Source organism: Accipiter gentilis, chromosome 22, assembly GCF_929443795.1.
Source record: "Accipiter gentilis chromosome 22, bAccGen1.1, whole genome shotgun sequence".
Classification (NCBI taxonomy): Eukaryota; Metazoa; Chordata; class Aves; order Accipitriformes; family Accipitridae; genus Astur; species Astur gentilis.
The window spans coordinates 7,745,154-7,764,598 of NC_064901.1; the positions used below are offsets into that span (position 1 = coordinate 7,745,154).

Here is a 19,445-nt window from a genome sequence, read left to right on the forward strand (position 1 = left end):
CACATTGCCTACACGTAACGCAGCATTACTCAGACGGAAAGTAAATCAAAGCAACCATCATAGCCCGTAACAACTGCCAGGTGCAGCAATGTAAGAATGTGGTTCCCAAGTATTACACACAGCTACTGTCCTTCTACAAACAGAACACCAGCTACCAACAAATATTGACCAGTACCAGCCCCAGCAGGGATATTGTACAGTCTGATAAGCAGCACTGATACATTGCAGAGTAAATAGATCCCTGTTCTTCTAGGAAGAGTAGATCGCAATGTGAAGAATAAACATTTTGGTGAGTCACTTCCCCTGTTTGGGACATGCGAACATATAGTAAAAAGGTTCAACGCTGACACGGTTTAGGGTGTGACTTTTCTCAATAGCAAATCACAGCATGAGTTTGGAGCTCACCTAGGAGGTGAAAACTTCCATGGCACTGTTCGAATGCTGCTGGCTCCTCCAGTGTCAGCGCATGCACATGCTGCATCAGAAATCTGGGTTCCACAGGTATGTTTTCATGATCCTCAACCGTGACAATTCACTCACGAGCTTATCAAATGTCCTTTGCATTTTATCTGCCACAGTGATTGATCCCATGCCAATGCAGATATGGTAAAATACAGACGTTCATATACAAAAAAAACCAGAGCTTCATGATGATTCTGCATTTGTATTCTCAAGATATGATTAGCACCTGGGTAGAAGAGTTCCAATTTGACTATCCAAAATTATGTCCAACTGGTATCTTATCTTATGGTGACTGTAGTTCCTGAAAACTAAACAGAAGATAAAGAACAACCCTATCATTCACCATTTTGTTTTGAAGAAAGTTAGAGAATCTCACTTCAAAGCATGAAATTCCCTATAGGAGCCCCTGTACATAAATCTTGTTATCTTTATCTGACCAACTGACAGTAGTAAATTGCTGGAAAAGGCAATGTGAAACACTTTGTAAAGAAAAAAATTACTGGAATATGATGAAACTTCAGGTTACTGTATGTTAAGCTCTGGTACAGTAATTCAGTAAGGTATTCAAAATTACTCCTTGCTTGTTGGTATCACCCAAGTGCCGGGAAAAGTACCTTTGTGATTATATATCTTGCTATTGTATTCAACTTCAGCTCCTGTGGTAAAGACAGCTAAAATGCTAAGCTTAATAAACAACCACCCTGGGATGGTACGTTACCTGCTATAAAACAGACTGACCAAGAACTAAGACATCCTGTTTCTCAAGTAACATTCTGTGGCAACTGTTTTCAACTATTTACTTGTAAATGTATTTTTCAAGAGTTTCCCTAACATGCAGAAATTGTGTCGTAAATGAGGACTCCAGATAATCTGCAGAGATCTGATGATTCTGTCCTGACACCTTTCTGAACCACCAGGATCGACGTGTCCCCGGGGTGCCAGGCACCCCAGGTGACGTATTTGCCAACTGTACATTTCTGGCAGAACTGGGACAGATGCGTTCCCAGTTTTATTTCTGACAGTATAAAAGTTTTATTTCCTTTCATATGGCTGTCACATTTACAAACTAATAAGACATCCCCTGCTTTGCCCTGACCCATCTGCTTTCCCTAAAAATGTAATTCTGCTTGTATTTTTGCTATGCCAGACAAATTCCTATTGCCTCCTGGCATGAGGTCATTCCAGGCAAATACTAGTACATCATCCCTCTTCCCTCCTGTCACCTGCTACTGCAGATTCATATACAGGATCCTGTGCACAGGCACTGATGTTGAATAATACTTGTCTGAGTCACATTTGTTGTGAAAATGGCAGACCATTTCAGCCAGTGGAAAGCGATCCATTTCAACAGCAGAGAGTTTGTCCAAATGCCTTTATTGCCACTGCTTTCTTAAAAAACATACTTAAAAAGTGTAAAAATAAGAATATTTTAAATAAATTACCCTAGTGTGTACTGTCTGAAATGTTCATGAGCTACAAGCTCTTAATAACTAAAAGGCATTTTATCAGCTGTTTCATTTTGTATTAGTGAAGATATATTTCCCATCAGGGTAACAAAACCAACAACATTCACCAAGACAGCAACTACAATTTCCTCTATTAACCCAACAGGGAAGAAGGCATTCAGCATCAAACAGCCCTGTCATTTCTTTCTCTAGAGGAATAACTTTCTAGATGCATTACCAACAGTCACGGAAAACTGCCTTACAAAAAGAGTTTTATTTACACTATAGAGGAATTAAGCTGAAAGTGAAGTAGCAGGGTCTGTGTTAGTAAGAAATGCATCTGTAAAACACGCATTTATAAAAAACGTGCAAACGAGCAACAAATTCACAGGCTTTCTAAAAGCTTAGGATATTAAGGCATTACAAAAGAGATGCCAGTAGAGCTGGCACTCACGAATAAATGTGGGTTTATTAGACTAAGTTTTCAAAGCCTAGATGCTTACAAGGCACATTTTCCCAGCCTTTTAACACTGGTTTTAAAAAGTAACTCTCCAAAATAGCCATTGGGTCCTATTATCCTGCAGAAGGAAGTAGGGAGTGTGAACTCAAACCCTCCCGACTCCATCTGAAATGTAATTAATTAGAGGCCTCAAGGTATCACAGACAAAAGCCCGTTTATATGGAAATTCCTCCTCTAAAAAGAGACCTGTAGAAACTTCCTGATTCAGCAGATAAAACAACATGTAAACTCATCCTGGCCCGTCCGACCAGCCTACAGACAGATCTCACGCCACCCTCACAGTGCTTACTGCTTACAGAGCAGGGAAGTGTTCAGGCTCCTGAACTTCTGTTCATTTTAACAGTTTCCCTTAATGAGATGTAAAAATATTTGAAACATTTACACACTGGAGGAACACTCCAAAATTAAATCTAGAGAATACGGGCTTGGCTTAATAAGATAGTTTCTCACCCTGTTCATTTCTCCCAGATATGCAGCCAAACTGGGCTTTAAAAATACATTATAGTATTTCTTCAAGCTTAATTTGAGGAAAAAAAAAAAAAAAAAATATCCCTGAAAGTAAAAAAGTACTCCTAAGTACCATTAGAAAGTCATTACAAGTAAGCTAACACTTTTCAGAAAAAGTAACCAGAAGTTTGTATTCTTAAAACAGACCTCGCTTAGTAACTGGAAGCATACATAAGGGAGGCAAGTGTGGGGAGTCTCCTGCCTTTCTCTCATAGGAACGACAAAACCTCTGGACCACAGGAAATAACACAACTTTTAGAAAACCCCAGTGGTGTGAGTGAAAACACTTCAAATAAATCTGTAAGCCCTCAAAATGATGTTGAAGGACAACAGATGTTCTTCCCCCCACTAGCTCATTTGAAGACTCACGTACTCCCTAGGAGAAGTCATTTATTTGCATTGATTAAAGTCAGTATTCAGATCCAGACTCATGCAAATGGAGAAACTGAGAGGAATAGGTGCATAAGGAATGACAAGCTGTGCCTGTTCTCTTGTTGCCGGGGGGAAAAAAAAAAAAAGCCTCCCTGAATATGTGAAGATAATGGAAAAATACAGACTTTTGAATATACCTTTTCTTCAGATTTAATATCTGTATAATGTAAAAGAATGCACACAAAAAAGGTAAGTCTTAAATTTAGTCTGAAAACTACTTTCAGAATTAATTTTTTCTTTTGCTGTGTTTTTGTGATATGTGGCTGACATACCGGTGCCTTGGCTGATATGCTGCCAAAATAAAATATAATCATCATTATAACTGCCATTATAAATCAATTCTGAAATTAAATCAGCAATTTAGATCCATCTTATTGTCAAGCATCCTTAAGCAGGAGCCTTTCCACCTAACCATCTCTGCTAGGAAGCATTCCCGTTAAGTAAGAATGATGACAGCAATACAGGCCCAGATGCGTCCATGAGAAACTAAAATAATACACGGGTATCAAAATCCAAACGCAGAACCTCCCAGCCTTTTCTCAAGGCTGCAAGCAGCTACAATGCCAGACATTACCCTAAGAATTGATCATTTTATTCACTGACTCGTTAGGTAAAAATCTCCAATAAAGCTGGGAGCAAGGATCAAAGTCCAGCCCAAGTCAGTAGGCTAAAAAATAATTAGCTGTGATTACCACAATGTTATTTCCTCCACAAGCGATACAGTACCACAACGTTCCTTATTTCTTCCACAAGCGATACAGCTTTATCAGAAGAAGCGATGAATGCTCTTTGACGGTCCTTAGCAAAGACTAAGCCAGGGGCTGAGGACCTCTCCTAAGTTTAGGAGCTACGGATTTGAATCTTCTCAGCCAATGCCAGGCGTAGAACAAGTCTCTTGCACCTTGGGCAAATACTGCAAACCTTGTGGACAAGTAAGCATGGAGATCCTACCCCCACCAATGACATCTGGAAGGACGGGAGCAGTCCCTGCAACGTGGGTGCTCGGGTACGGAACTCGTGCCAGTCTCGGGGTTGGGGATGCTCCGACAGAAGCTTTGCACAGCTGAATTAAGTACCAAAATCCCCTTTATATTGTCACACAGCATCTTTGGTGCCTTAGCATCTGCAAATCAGTTCTGTAGCCCACAGAGCCTCTCACGGCTCTTTAATCTTTCACCTGATCAACAGAAGGGTTTTCCTTTCTTCTTGCTCTCCTGCTTTTATTCTCCCACATATATTCTTGCACCTGCAAACCCAGTGTTATTACAGCAGTGTCTCTGGGAACCTGGAGATATTCCTACTGGCATGAGATTCACCCCTTCTTCGCTCCCTTTTTTCCCCCCTTGACTGCAGCCTTCGGTTTATATTAGGGGGCCCAATACTAGCCTGAACAAAGTTTACCAACAAACCAGTATGCAGCACCTGCCTTGGATCAAAGCCTGCTCTAATCGGCACAAACCGCACCACAAGCGCGAAAAACCCAACAGGGAGTTTGAGCAGGTCCAGGTGGAACCATATTCTTACTAGGGGAAAGATATTATGGGGGGGATTCACGTGCTGTGTTGGACCCAACGGGGGGTGGGGGGGGTGTTAATATATTGAAGATGACCCGCTTCTGCCATTTTTTTCTCTGCATTAACGTTATTTCATCACCATGATCACCAATCAGAGCAACTAAAATGGGCTGTAGCTTAACCTCAAATTGAATTGGTAGAGAAAAACTGATTTGCAAACTACTTTCCTCTCATCGCTACAAATAATTAAAAATTTTGCTGCTGTTGTGAGAAATTTAACAACTGAAGAATTGCACAAGCCATAGTCTCAAAGGCTGAACAGTTCACAATGACCTGAACGTAGCAGTAAAAATTTTATAGCAAAATACTTCACTGCCACAAACAATTCTATACCCTCTTTCAGCTTCGTTTTCATCAAAACCGAAACTTGTGAAAGCCAGGAAATGCACCGTGTTAAGACACAGCCCATACGCTCCTCACCCAAGAAACAACACGAACTACCTGCAAACGCAAGAACCGTGGTCACTATACAAAGGGCCGTATCGTGAAAGCCAAAATAACTCTAACAGTGATGCAAGGCGATCTTGGGAATCTTGCTCTTAACCTACACAGGAGGTAACCTGAGACTGACATTTGCCTCTGTACCCGCTACCGCCTGCTTGGCTCTGTGCCTTTCCAGCCTTCCTCTTTCTCTTCCTCTGTAGGATTTTGCAGCATGAATCTGCAGCCTACAGTGCTACGAACTTTAATAATTCTGTGCTGGTAACCCACGATCACAGTAATTTTGCAGTAAGTCTCCATTGCTCCTGAGCAAAGAGCATCTACCAATACAGCTCAGGAAAGCCAGGTCCTATTGTTAGGATTAGCATTTTTAGAAAAAACATACTAGTACACTAGGAAATATCACAGAGATGAAAGTAAAATACTGGAGCTGAAAAGAGCAAACAACCCTGTGTGTCAAGTCTATAATCTGTATTTATAAACTATGGTTAAATGCCACTGTCTCCTGCTCAACCTCTGACTGATCCAACCACCACCACCCCCAGTCCAATAACTTTTACCACGGGTTTTATGAACTACGATTTCAAATCTAGCATGTTGACTAGAATTCATAAATATGTATTTAACAGTGTAGTGTAGAATAAAAAAAAAGTATGAGTATGTGTTTCTACAACATTAAGTAGCAATAACACTGTGTCAGTGCCCTTCACTTCCTTTGCAGGAGAAGGGCTGGGAAGCAGATACTTTTTCACTCGTGAGAATGAGGGAAGTAAAGCAAATACCTTCTCATTTTAAATTTGGTTTGACCATTGCTGTCCTTAAATGCAGAAAAGTCCTTCCTACTGTGTACAATTACACATATATATATATATTTTAAATGACTGACAATTTTTAATCAATAAATCAGGTGTCACCTACTACATTGTGTAATCCTTCCACAAAAATGTTAAATAAGTATGAATTTTCAGATTGGCTTAGAAACTATATTTAATCATTATAACCAGTTTCTGGATAAAGGCATTCAAAAATAGTTCTGCAGGTGAAAGATTCAACAGAGCAAAACCGCAGTACTTAATTAAAAGGAAAAAAATATGTAAAAAGGAGTAAAAACAAAAGGACATTTGAAAGCAAATTTCAGCCCTCAACTAACCCAAGAAATAGAGAAAGAAAAGGAACAGAAAACAACCAACCTTATATCTGTATACTGATTGTTCACCCAGTCTCAACATGAACTGGGTGTCAGGTACATTCTTTTTGACAGAATAAAAATAATAAATACCAAAATTCAGAAACCATCGCAGTCTTTTGCTAATAAAGTCAGAAATCCCAGGTTTTCCTATGAAATTTATGATTATACTATGCCAAAATAACCACAGGATTACTTATAGACATACATATCAATGATTACACTATGTAAAGCAGAAGTTAATAAATAATATGTGTAAAGATAAAACTCACATGCTCACATAAAAAACCACATACATTATCAATACAATAAGAAAGGGCAGAACACTAAGCCAGCTTTCATTTTTGTAGAATATATTAGACAACTGAAAGGAAGTGAATATTTGTGGCAATTCTACAGGCCTGGGATAATATGCTACTGAATAAGCTGAACAATGATATGAGGTCTCATGGGGGAGGGTGCCGGCGAGGAGGTTTGGAGATTGACTTGAAGCAAAAAAATCAACAGTTTTGGACTATATAGTTTACATGTTTACAAAATCACCTAAGCTTGAAATTCAACCCAGAATTTGTGTCTAGCTTTTCCATATAAATTCTGGGTACATATTACTAAAATATAAAATATAAATATGCAAATATATACCAACTTTTTATGTTGTATCACTTCAATACGAAAAGCCAATAACATCCAAAATCATGAATAATTATTTGGACTACAAGGAAAATCTTGTCCCACAGAGGTCAACAGCACAAGTCTCTGGTATGGTTAAATTCCCAATACTGTATGGTTAAGATGTACATTTAAGATAGCCATACTTGATTGTGTAAATGAAAAAGCCTAAATGTCAACTCAAACATCTAATTGTAAATGGAAACTCATTCCCTGAAGGCATATTATTCCACTTCCACACACCAACACAAAAATAAAGATTGCAAAAATGTAAGGCAATGAAAAAACAAACCAGAAGGCCACGCAGTTTGAAGACCAAATTTTTCTTTACTTCAAAAATACATCTTTATATTCAAATTCCAAGATGCTGCACTGTAATAGGAATATACAATAATAAATTTAATTTATCTTGATCATTTGCATCCCCTGGCAAACTGAGCACAGGCACACCGTGTGGTTTTCAGTGAAGACCTTGGTTACCTAGTCTTCTGTCTGCGTCCATTATAATGCAAAGCAGTCAAGAAATAAGCCTCAGGGTCACGTAATCCATTCTCCATTAAACTGTGAATCGCCTCATGATCAAACATTATCCAATAATGAATGGATTTGTTCATGATCCATCACAAGAACTCTTCAGAGTATATGTGGATTTTTTTTTATTTTAAGATGAACACACAAAAGTATTGCAGTTACATAACTGAATTTGCTTCTTAAAATTTTGCAGCACTTAAGGTGAGCTTGGTAGTTAACCAAGTAAAAAGTTGAACCAAAATTGACAGAAATTAGAGTATGGCAAATGTCATTTTTTAAGGAGCACTTATGCCTTGGCATCTCTTTCATCATTCTGCTTGGCTGGGGCACCTGTTTATCTTGACCTTAAAACAGGACACATGCAAAAAAAAATATACTTTATCTCTTCTTGCTTGATGATGTTACAGTCCAGCAGTTAAATACCGTCAGTTATCTTTTGCATACTTCAATCCATTTGGACATGGCCAAACAATGATTTGAAAAACAGTAAATATCACAATCATAATTTAACCTCTGGTAAATTAACTCCTAAAAAAGTTCTTAGAACTAAAATATGGCATCCACATAATTAGGTAGCAGGACTCTTCTGCATTGGTCACACCAAAAAATTGCTTGTTTGGTAAGTTTCAGTGATAAACACTTCAAGCGGGAGGTACTGGCAGTCGTCTTACTATTTCCATAGCTATCTTTAGATAGGCTTTAGCCTGTAAAAACAGAAACATATATTTAGCACCGTTCATTTTCTATCAAAAGGAGTATTTCACATCTTGTTAGGTATATGTTCTTTCACACACCTTCAAAGAAAAAGAAAAAAATGCTACAATAAATGGGTTCGATTTAGCCAGTTTTGTGTTCAGGAAAAATGATGCATTAATACATAAAATAAGTACAAGCATTATTTAAAATATTGGGAGGAAGGGCATGTAAAATTTAACTTTGGTGTTATTCCAAGAATAGAACTTGACTGAACAAGCTGTCTTAAACAGCAAACAAAATCAACATTCTGGAGGAGAAGTGTTGAGAAGGAAGGAGACTCTTTAGTCCCAAAACTGCTATCGGTTAGAAACTTTTCTCACCTTGAAGACTGAGATGCACCGTGCACAGGATTGAGATAGAGTATCAGAGAAAACAATGACGTTAATTTTTTTTTAATAATTAATTAATTATGGACTAGACTACACTACAGAATTTCCTATACAGACATTAAAAATTAAAGTATTTTCAAAAAAACCCATCTTTCCAAAAGACTGAAGTGGGTATTGGAAAGAACTAATTCTGCAACACTAGAATCCATACAGCAAAATCTGCCTTTCACACCAACCCATGGCATCTGGTCAGATACCGTCAACTGGAGGGCAGAAAAGCACAGAACTGTAAAGACTATTGGGAGTGACCCAAATAAGTATACTTCTTCTAACATCTCCAAAAACATGGCACAGCTAGGACCGTGATCAGCCTAACATCAAGTATTCATAAATATAATGTCAAGAGACATGTATAAAAACACTGCCTAAATCCAACACAGAAAAAAACCACAAAATGAAACCAAAGAATTCCTGTACCAAGCTCAACAATTTGTAGTCAAAATGGAACATGCCTTTTAGAAAGGTCTCCAATCTTGATATAAAGATTTTCAACTAAAAGAGTATCTTTGTATATGTGTATATTTATATATCTTGTACGTTGTTCCAGAGGTTAATTCCATTGTTAAAAATGTACACCTTATCTATAATTTGAATGTCATGCTTCAATTTCCAGCTGGTGCATCACGTTCTGTGTTTGTCTAGTACAAGAGAAAACTCCCCTGCTATTCAGCTTGCTTCTGCTTTTGTTTGAAGCTGCTACTTCATCTTCTCAAATAAGCCTGCATATGGAGCCAACATTGTCAACCATCCCTGTTTTACTAGAAGAAATCACCACAGTGTTCCTTCCCTATCACACCGATCTCTCCTGCCTCCTGCGGCACTCTTGGATGGCTCTAGCCTCCAGTTAGACCTTGTTTATCCTGATGAGCCTTTAAAATAGTGAAGGAACTGACATGCGCCTGAGGCCAGAGCTTGAGGGGCAGGAAGAGAAGGTCTGTCTCTCGCTTGGGCCACCTGCACAAACTGCCACTGGTCTGAACCAGGTGCCAGCCTTTTGCAGGGCCAGGCAGCCCAAACGTGTCTCCTCTCTTCTAGGGTTCACTTCTGACTTGTAGGGTTTTCTTTTCCGGCACTCCCAGCCTCAGTGCTCGCATCACCTTAAAACTAATGTCACAATTTTCTGAGTTTGTAAGGAATGCAGACACCAAGCTAGAATTGTGTTCTCCCACATGTGTGACTTTGTGGCAAGAACTACAGAACTTATGTCACAAGAATGAAATTCAAACTTCTCCCATGGGTATAACTGCAGTGCCGTTGGGTAGCACAGCTGTGCCCATGTGCAACGCCCACCACACTAGCTATTAATTCCCTGGGTGGTCTAGCTACTCCCCAGCTAGCCACCTGCCTAGATGAGATAATGGACCAACTTGAATAAGGTGACTGACTGAAGTCAAGCTGCCTTTGCAGTTAAATGTCTGACTAATTGGTGTAGGAGCGCTCCAGGCGGGAATTTTGGACTGTCTTGAAGAGTCCCACAGGCAGCTCCCACTTTGTGTAGATCAATTCATGTGTTTTAAGGAGTCAGTTAAAAACTTGCATAGAAAATCTGGCCCTTTCTAGAGATTGTCCAGGCTGTTTCTGCTCCAGAATTGACCAAATTGTACACAGAATTACAAATATACTATAGAAATTGTTCCTGTAGGTGCAGAAATACTAACACAGGACAGTGGTTTTGTACATAGTTAAGATGGGAGGTGTTCTAAAGACAAATTAAGATAATCAGCAGCAACGGATCATGCATATGCTGAAGCAGTCATACAGGACCATGGACTAGCTGCATTGTTAAAACTGAGCTATAGAGCAGTTCAGGGAGTCTCATTTGATCCAGCCATAGAAACCATTGGCAAGGGTCCTTGGAACACAAGACTTCCATAACCATCTAGACAGCAATGAGCTATCCTGCTTGGAAGACTTGACTGCTTGTGTGTTACCCTATGTCAAAATCCCAATAAACTAGATTTCCCCCAAAAAAAAAACACTGCTAATGAGTATCTGGGCAACAATTTCACAATGTACACTGACTCTCATTTGCCAAGTAGCTGATCTGTCGCTTCATAACAGGAGGTTCCTGGTGTAACTCTTTGTAACCAGCATGCTAGTAGTACCTAGCCCTAGCATTATCAGCAATTGGTCTTACCTGCTAAGCATCTTTTTTTTTTTTGTTTTCCTAGATCACTACTTCATATGTTGAACAGACCAGCATCCCATACATGTCCTTACAAAACTCTACCAGTAACCTGTGTTTGACAAAATAATCTGTTTCGAGCCTTAGTTTCCTATCTTTGAACAAATCATTCAGCTATGAGTGAGGACCTGTCTCTCAATCAACATATGTGAAAGGTCTAAATGGAATGTCAGTGACTGTCAATACGCCTTTCATCACATAAAAAAACCCCTACATGTATTGAATGGTTCCTCCTACTCATGTCTTTTCAATGGGGCATCTGTAGACGGGAAGCACAGCTCAGTTCAGCTGTTTACTCCGTCATTACTAAGCAAAAGAAAATGGATTGCAACTGAAAACAGAGAGGGTTTTTTACTTCCTTTTTGGGTGGAAAGCTAGAGGAGAAAAAGTAAAGGATGAGTTCTTACTCATCACTCACAACCATTTTCATTTTAATAGGATAAAAGTGTGCTTTACAGATCAGTATTTCCCTTTATGGTTTGGAAGCTCTAAAGGAATGGTTTATAGACAATCTTTCTGAAAGTTTTTTTCACAGATGGACAACTTGATATTTAACAGTAACATATCAGTTAGCTGGAAGCCAAACATTCCCCCTGTTTCGAGAGGATGAAGGAGAAGCACACAGGAAGACAGAATGCCCTAAAACCCAACCAGGCTTGTTCATTATGAACACTGCCCAGATGGGGTCCGAGAGCAGCACTGGGGAAGGGCACAGGTAGAGGTGGAAGGTGATGTTCAGAGTCGAAAGAGATGGATAATGGCCACGTGAGAGACTGCTTACCTCTCAAACACTGGTACAAACACTGCCAGAAGAGCACAGCATTTTTTAAATCACAAACCTCCTTAGGACTGAGAAGGCATGGTAGATGATGAAGTGACTAATGACAGCATAGATCGTGGACTAGGAAATGGAGAACTTGTAATGAAGTTCATCAGGGAAAGGACTGAAAAGTCCCACTTAGCCTAAATAATCAGAACATACTGATTCATTACTCTGTCATGGGATAATAGACATGGGATAGATTTAAACTGCAAGTCTTTTTATTAGCTCATCTAATTAAGCCCTACAGTAATCCCAGAGAAATGTGAGCCCTTCAGTTATGGCGTTTCATTCTCCCTAAAAATCTTACCCCTGAGGGAAGTATGCATCATTGCTAAGATTATTGCAAACTGACCGTACAGGTCATAGCTGACTCTGCCCTGTTCTCATGGATTGGATTGGCTTGGCTTGACCTGCTAGTTTGCCTTTCACTGAAGTGCAGATCTTAGCCTGCAAACAGCTCACTGCAGTGGCTTCCAGTGTCTGGTGCAATGACCACACAAATACAGAATACGATTTACCCATCAACAAAGGCAAAACAGGTATGAGCTGATACCTCATTCGCCTTCACCCAAACCACTGCATACAAACAGCTTCAGAACAGCAACTCAGAAAAAGTATACTGATCCCACCACTTGGTTGTGGGCCAAGTATACCATAGAGTATAAATCCCAGTACTGACATGGTTTCTGACTTCTATTTGTGATTAAAAGACTTCAAGACTATTAAGATGCTTTATCCAGTCCAGCAATCCAAGGGAGAATCTATGCAAGTCCCAACCATCTGGAATATCAAATGCTGTGGATGCTACTATACCTGTAAAGAAGGATAAGGTATTTAAATCTGCTCAACTGAGCTGTTAGGGCCTTATACTTTATTCATTGCTAAAGGAAACTAGCAACCATATGCAACTAATCAAATAGTGACTATCACAAGGACAAATACTAGACTCAGCTACCATTTGCATGAAAATAATGATAGGTGATAGCTCTTGTTCTTATTAGCACCCTCTTTGCTCAGCCACAGTCCATTTGTCCATTTTCCAGTTCAATCAGATTGTTAAATAGCTTTAATTTCCACAGAAATTGCTTGTTACTTTGACACAACTCCAACCTTCAGTGCATGACTGGAGCTGCCCTACGATGTCTGTATTTTACTGTGGTCAACTCAGAAGGCACTAAAAGCATGATGATAAACACAGCTTTAAATGAACTTCCACTTCAGATAAAAGCTTCACGTGACCCAGAGAAATTCTTGATAGCTGCAAGAGGCCCAGAGCCTTTCCCACTCTGTCCTCCTCTGGGCAGTTCTACCATAAGATTCTTCTTTGCATGTATTGGCAACTCCTGCCAAGCTGCAATGAAGTCTCAGCCCAGAAAGGGGACTTAATGAAACGATAAAAGTCAATCCATAAATTACAACATGAAATAGAGGAGATGGGTAGGTAAACTGGATGCTTCCTGAATCTAATCCCTAAAAAAAAAAAATCCTCAGTGCTCATGGGAAATTTGCTGTTAATCCTATATATCAGCGATTGCAAAGCCAAGCCATCCTCTGAGGGAGCCTCAGCTGGTAAACACTGCTAGCCCCAAGGTGCCATTATGCATGTACATCACTCAGGTGCCATTACGTACATCACAAAAGACATCCTGCCCAGAAAACTGTTAAGTAGAACACTGCAATTCAAATGCAATATAGTAGCATCATTCAAACAGACTATCCTACCACTCAGCATTTTCTTCAGCAGAGTGAAGCATAAATGAGGGTCTGATGATGCATTGTACTATCGACACCCTGAATGAAGGATTCGAACCTACACATACCAAATGTTACTGTGATCATTCAAAGGAAGCCTTGATGATAAGGCATATTATAAATCATATCATGCAGTCTTCTTGAGGGTTTGCTTTTCTTTTAAAGACATCACACCCTGGAGAGACCACTCTTTATATGGAATTATTGATGACAGCTAAACAACAGCAAACATTATTTGCTACCACTACCTCAATTTTTCTCCAACTATTTCTTGCAAGCTTTAAAAGGTTGTACATTTTTACCCTACTTAAACATCACCCTTTCATAGAGTTCTACAAAAAAAGTCCTTCGAAATACAAATTCCACCTGTCTCTTTGGATAATACCACAGCAAGGTCTGTAACATTTCTAATTTAATTGAAAAGGGATTTTTAACCAGACTTAACTTTCCTCTGTTACGTCAGACTGCTGATGCCTTGTGCTTCTGCTTTCCACCTGACTGGGCTTTTTCTCTCCCCTTATAGATCTGTGTGCAATTTACTGGTCTCAAAATCCTTCACCAATGTATGTGAGTACGAAATCTGCAAGAGGGCTGAATCCATTTCACATTGTTAAATGTGAACTAGACAGTAACAGAACATCCCCCAAGAAGTACGTGGGGTTTGTATCATACACTGGTCTTTATCGCAAGCTGGACATGATGACATTAAGCATGTTTTCCAGCCGCAGGTCCTGGTTTCCTTGCTCCAGGACAAGTTTGGCTCTTCTCCTACCCAAGTCATAAATTCCTGACCCCACCGCATGTAAGTTTGTGCATACCTGCAAGAGGCTGTGTGATCTGGGGATCCAACCCTCTAAGCTATATATGATTCGTTGGATTTGCTCCCTTTCATCTTCCCCTGCTTTCCCCATATAGTCCACTCAATTTTTACAGAACAAGAGGGTAAACTCAAAGTTTTTTTCCTTAATAGATTCAAAAGGTTTTCCATAACAATATGTGGCAAGAAAACACTAAGGAACTAACTGACCATTATGTGTTTCCTCAAATTTGTTGTTTTTTTTTCCAAAAGCAACCATCCTCTTTATACTTTCTGGCATGAGGGCTCACTATCTCTTTAATAATGGAGAAGGGGAAGAAGGTGAAATGTAAACTTCATTCTTTCATGACTCCTCTGCTGCCTTGAATACATTATCCCTGCTAAACCTTAGAGGTGTATCATCTCTCCTCCCCAATTCTTTTTTTTTTATCACCCCATTCCCAAGAGAAGATGATCAGAGATACCACCTACCTACTGCTTGCCTCAGCCTCCAGCATGTCTCCTCCCTGAAACGTCTATCCCAACAAGACTCCCCAGCTTTTAGAAGGTAAATGGACACACTGGTACAGCTAATGTATTTTGTACTTGCTTGAGCTGCTTCCTTCATCTTGAGACAGATGGGAGTTTGGTGCTCAAAGGTCACAGCTACCCTGCCTGTTCTAGCAAGGTATTAACAAATCCACTGTGCCATCAAGGCTGTGATATACCCGAAAGTTTCTAGCAGGAAGTTCTCATAAGATAACCACCAACTGTCTCATACTGCTCTGGGTTTTGTGCTCACAGATAGTTAGAGCTCTTAGGAACCTCTACTTACCTTTTACCCCAGTGTTGACAGAGAGTTCACTGGGCATTTAAACAACTCATTTGGTGGAAGAATGACTCCGCTGCAATTAATCATGTTCTATATTTCTTGCTGTGTTTCTAGCCCTCTTATCCACAAGTTTCAGGATGCTTCTTTCAAACACCTGTTTTGCTGCTGGTTCATTTCATGATCCCTAGGAGATTCCCCTACACCTCAGCATGATCAATTCCACCTGGTTTCAGTGATTCCTCATTTGTTTTCCCTGTTCTAGCTTTTTCCCTACCGTTTTTCCTATTCTACCATTTTAGCAGTGTTCCTGATTCTCCTAGTAAGCTTTTGCTGTCTAGAGACTCTCATATGTTTGGGTGAGCAAAAAAATGAAACCTTCATCAGCCAATCCACCTCCACAGCTTGATGGAGGAGGAAAATGCTCCCAAGACTCTCAATTATCTCCTGAAGGGTCTGTAAGTCCTCACTGTTGATTAAACTAAGAAATTATTAGCTTCTTGTAGAGGATCTTAGATCACTCCCAATTGCTGCAGTGTGTCTGCTCTTTCTGTTAGACTAGCCTCTGCCATTTAGGCTAACATGCGAGTACAGCAATATTCCATTGCTACAGTACGTAACAAAGTTTTGTCATTGAAGACTATTAAAAAAAGGGCCACAATTTAAACAACTAAGCTGACAGAAACATTAACATAGACAATGTTATACCAAAAGCAAAATTCTTTTACCAGCACTGTTTATTTCTCCATGGGGACTGTCTCAAGCTTCACCAGAAGAGAACTCTGGCCATTAAACCTTCACATCCTTTAGCACAGTCTTATGTATTCTGTGCCTTTGCTGAGGATGAACTTTCTAAGTTCACACATGCACAATTCTACAATTAATTTTCTTTTTTTCTGGCAGGGTTGTTTTAGTTGTTAGTAACTTCCTTGCCAGTTGTGAAAAGGAAACTTCCCTTTTCACCAACTACATCTAAGCTTTAAAATAACAAATTTAGACAAGTTTGCTTACACATTTTAAAATTCTAGTGTAGAGTGAGAGCTATACGTTTATATATCAGCAAGGCAAGTTGAACCCCATGGCAGGTGTGTAAGTAAAAAAAGTATTAGCTAACATATTTTAGAAACACCATTTATTCTAGTCTTGACAGAGCTTAGAAGGTGTGACAGCTTGCTGGGTTTCTGAGAAGTCAATCACCATCCTTATTCCCCACTGTTTGAACATGCTAGCTATTATTTCAGTTCCATGATTCTGTATTTGATTTGTAAGTGTGTTCTAACAAAAACAGCACAGATTTTTGCATTTAAAAAACCCTGTAAATTTAAGGGACAAGAGCAGAGATAATTTCAGCAGCTCTGGGCACATTGTTATCTATCTGAAAAATTGCGATTGTTCATGCATGAATAGCCACAATTTTAGTTTATTTGAGAAACATGGCAATGGGTGTCATGTATTAAAGATTAGAATCGGACCTTATATGACCTCCCCCCCCCTTCAGTTATGTGCTAAGAATTTAATTTTTCTTTTAAAATATAAGAGAACAACAATAATTTTCTCTGTCTTTAAAATGAGAAGCAAACCACAGATAAAGGGAAATTCTTTTTTCATTCTGTAGAGATTAGTGATATCTAAAAAAACCTCATTCTTTGAGGAGAATGATTATCTCGCAGACACAATGGCAGAGAAGAATATTAAAAGTTTTCCCCAGAGTCACACATATTTGTCAATCTTTATTCCTCTTCATATTTAACTTAATTGCCACAAATGGTGCTTATAACCCCTCCTTTCGTTACCAGGAACATAGTCCAACGAGGAACAGATGGCAACACAACAGACTTCCCTGTCTTTTTTAATTTTCAGAATGCTATCCTACATGTCTGAATTCTTAGATTGATAGTCCTGCAGGCTACAGACTCTTGGTTATTATAGATTTCAGATACAGTGAGCTGTGAGCCTTCCATCTTAGTTTGCTCAGCTGTTTTGTGTCAACTTTGACCTAAGCCATGCATCTATTCAAACCTTTGCACTGCTGATCAAACTTCCCAGATAGAAACTACCATATTGATTAGAATGATTCCTTTTTGCAAGGATCTAGACTCAAGATCACGACATTATTCCACAGAGGATCAGCATGGGCTTTGCCCAAGCCTAGCAAAAATATTGCATTAAATTAGAAATCAACATGCCATAGTGCTGCTGCTTCTCTTTCAAAACAAAATGGCGTATTACAATTTTAAGACTGTCACTGTTCCTCCGGAATCCCAATCAGTATGTTAATAACACTGGATTAACAGTGTTAATCACCCCCCTTTTTTTTTGTCTTTTAAAAGACTGGGAAGGAAAAAAATATTTCAGCATGTGCCTAGCAATCATGGTATTAGAAAGGTTACTGATACTAGAATGTGCTGTAGGTACATTCTACCTTACCTCTAATTGATTCTACCATCTATTATCAGCATTAATCACTTTTTTTTTTTTTACAGTAACATCTAAGCAGCAGTCAAGAGTGAGGCTGCATCATGCCATATACTGTGCAAACACAATGTGGCAGACAACACCCTGCCCTACAGAACCCAGCAGACACTCCAGCGAGGAGAAAGAAAATACTAGACAGGAAAATCTTACTCTATCATTGTTAATGAAGCTTTATATGTGCGACTGCTTTTCTTTACAGACTTGCATTTTTGACTCCCACCACCTCAACAACTCCTATTTTCCTTTGGCAATAAAATGTTATGATAAATGCACTGAAAAAGCCATTTCCTGTTGTGTGTAAATTGCTCCACTTCCTGCTGAAAACAACCCAGGTACTGACGATACACAGGTTTTGTTCCAAACATCTTTGGATAGGACCCTTTGACAGTTTCCAGGCTCAACTACCAACGGCTCAACTGACAGTTTTAGAGGACCTACATTAGCTGCAAGGTCTCATGAGGCTTGACACTGACCTTCCTCTTCTTGGCATGCCAGAACCTGGATCAAATCTTTGCTATTCTGAATGATTCAGACTAATTAAAAAAACCAAACCCACAGAAGCAGAACAGATGACCAGCATTCCAAAATGAAGGGCCTGAGTACTTGATGATACTACCCTCTTTTACTTTATTTCCCTAAATCACATTCAGATACACATTTTTTTCCAAACAGCAATAACGAGAAGCACTCTCCATTCACTTTTGGAGGAGGGCTTTTTGTTGTTTTAAGTGCAGTGCATCAAACTTACTGCATCACTCTGAGGCTGCGAGATCACAACAGGCTGTCCTGAATCACATGTCTCCCGTATATTAACGTGCAGTGGAATGTCTCCTGTATCAAAAATACCAAGACACGCATATGTGAAGACCTAACATTTCTTAAATGTTTTGTTAAAATAGCCCTAAAGCAGCTTGAAATCAAATTCCAGTTTGGTATATTCTTTGAATTACTTAATCTCAAAAAATTAGCCCTTAAAATGAAAATTGGCTGCAGTACAGTTTCTGTACATCCATAATGATTAATGCCAAACATATTTTAGATTTTTCGTTCTCTGAAGAGGAAGGACTATGCTTTGCAGTCATTTATTAGAGTCGGCAGTTTGCTTTTTTTGCCTCAAATACACAGAAAAACACAGGCTGAGATACAAATTATTTTGCGTACATAAAAAAATTGCTTGAGTGTTAGGCAAATGCTCATCATGCAACTTACTATTCAGACTATCTCCTCATTGTATATTCTTTTCAGTGCTGTTTTAAGATTTTAATCACTGTTCAAAGACTTCTTTGAATACTTAATTTCCAAATAATAGCATTTGTTATTGTCCTTATTAGGCCTTGGATCCAATTAAAAGGTAGACAACTATTCTGTTCATTCTTCTTTCCAATAGAAATCTTCTTTATAGTCTGCTTTTATAATGAGCAGGGAACAGTCAGAGAGGAAAGGAACGCTCTAAGGGAGCATTAGCAGCCCTATCAATTAGCAGCCCTATTCCATTCTGAAACACATTTTCTGAAATAGTTTTTCAGCACTAAAGAACACTAGAAGTTCCCATGTTTAGTTCATTGCTACATAGATAATTATGAAGTGAATTGAAGACCAACTTTCTTTTAATGGAAGATACAGCTACATTTTACATCATGGATAGACAGATAGAACAGCCTACCTTAGTTCAA

General features: G+C 39.1%; 1 protein-coding gene across 2 annotated transcripts in view; it reads right to left on the reverse strand.

Moving 5' to 3' along the window:
• Positions 1-7,536: 7,536 nt before the first annotated feature.
• The window catches only part of NUBPL (NUBP iron-sulfur cluster assembly factor, mitochondrial), an 86,522-nt gene continuing 74,613 nt past the window's right edge, over positions 7,537-19,445 (reverse strand). Inside the window, exons 10-11 of one of the 2 annotated variants that reach the window (XM_049825506.1) lie at positions 18,521-18,603; positions 7,543-8,471 (exon numbers count right to left, since the gene is read on the reverse strand). In XM_049825506.1, the coding sequence (XP_049681463.1) occupies positions 8,409-8,471; positions 18,521-18,603 (146 nt within the window). In that variant the 3' untranslated portion in view covers positions 7,543-8,408. Of the gene's footprint in view, positions 8,472-18,520; positions 18,604-19,445 lie in introns of both variants that reach the window. The other variant, XM_049825507.1, reaches the window with a different exon arrangement.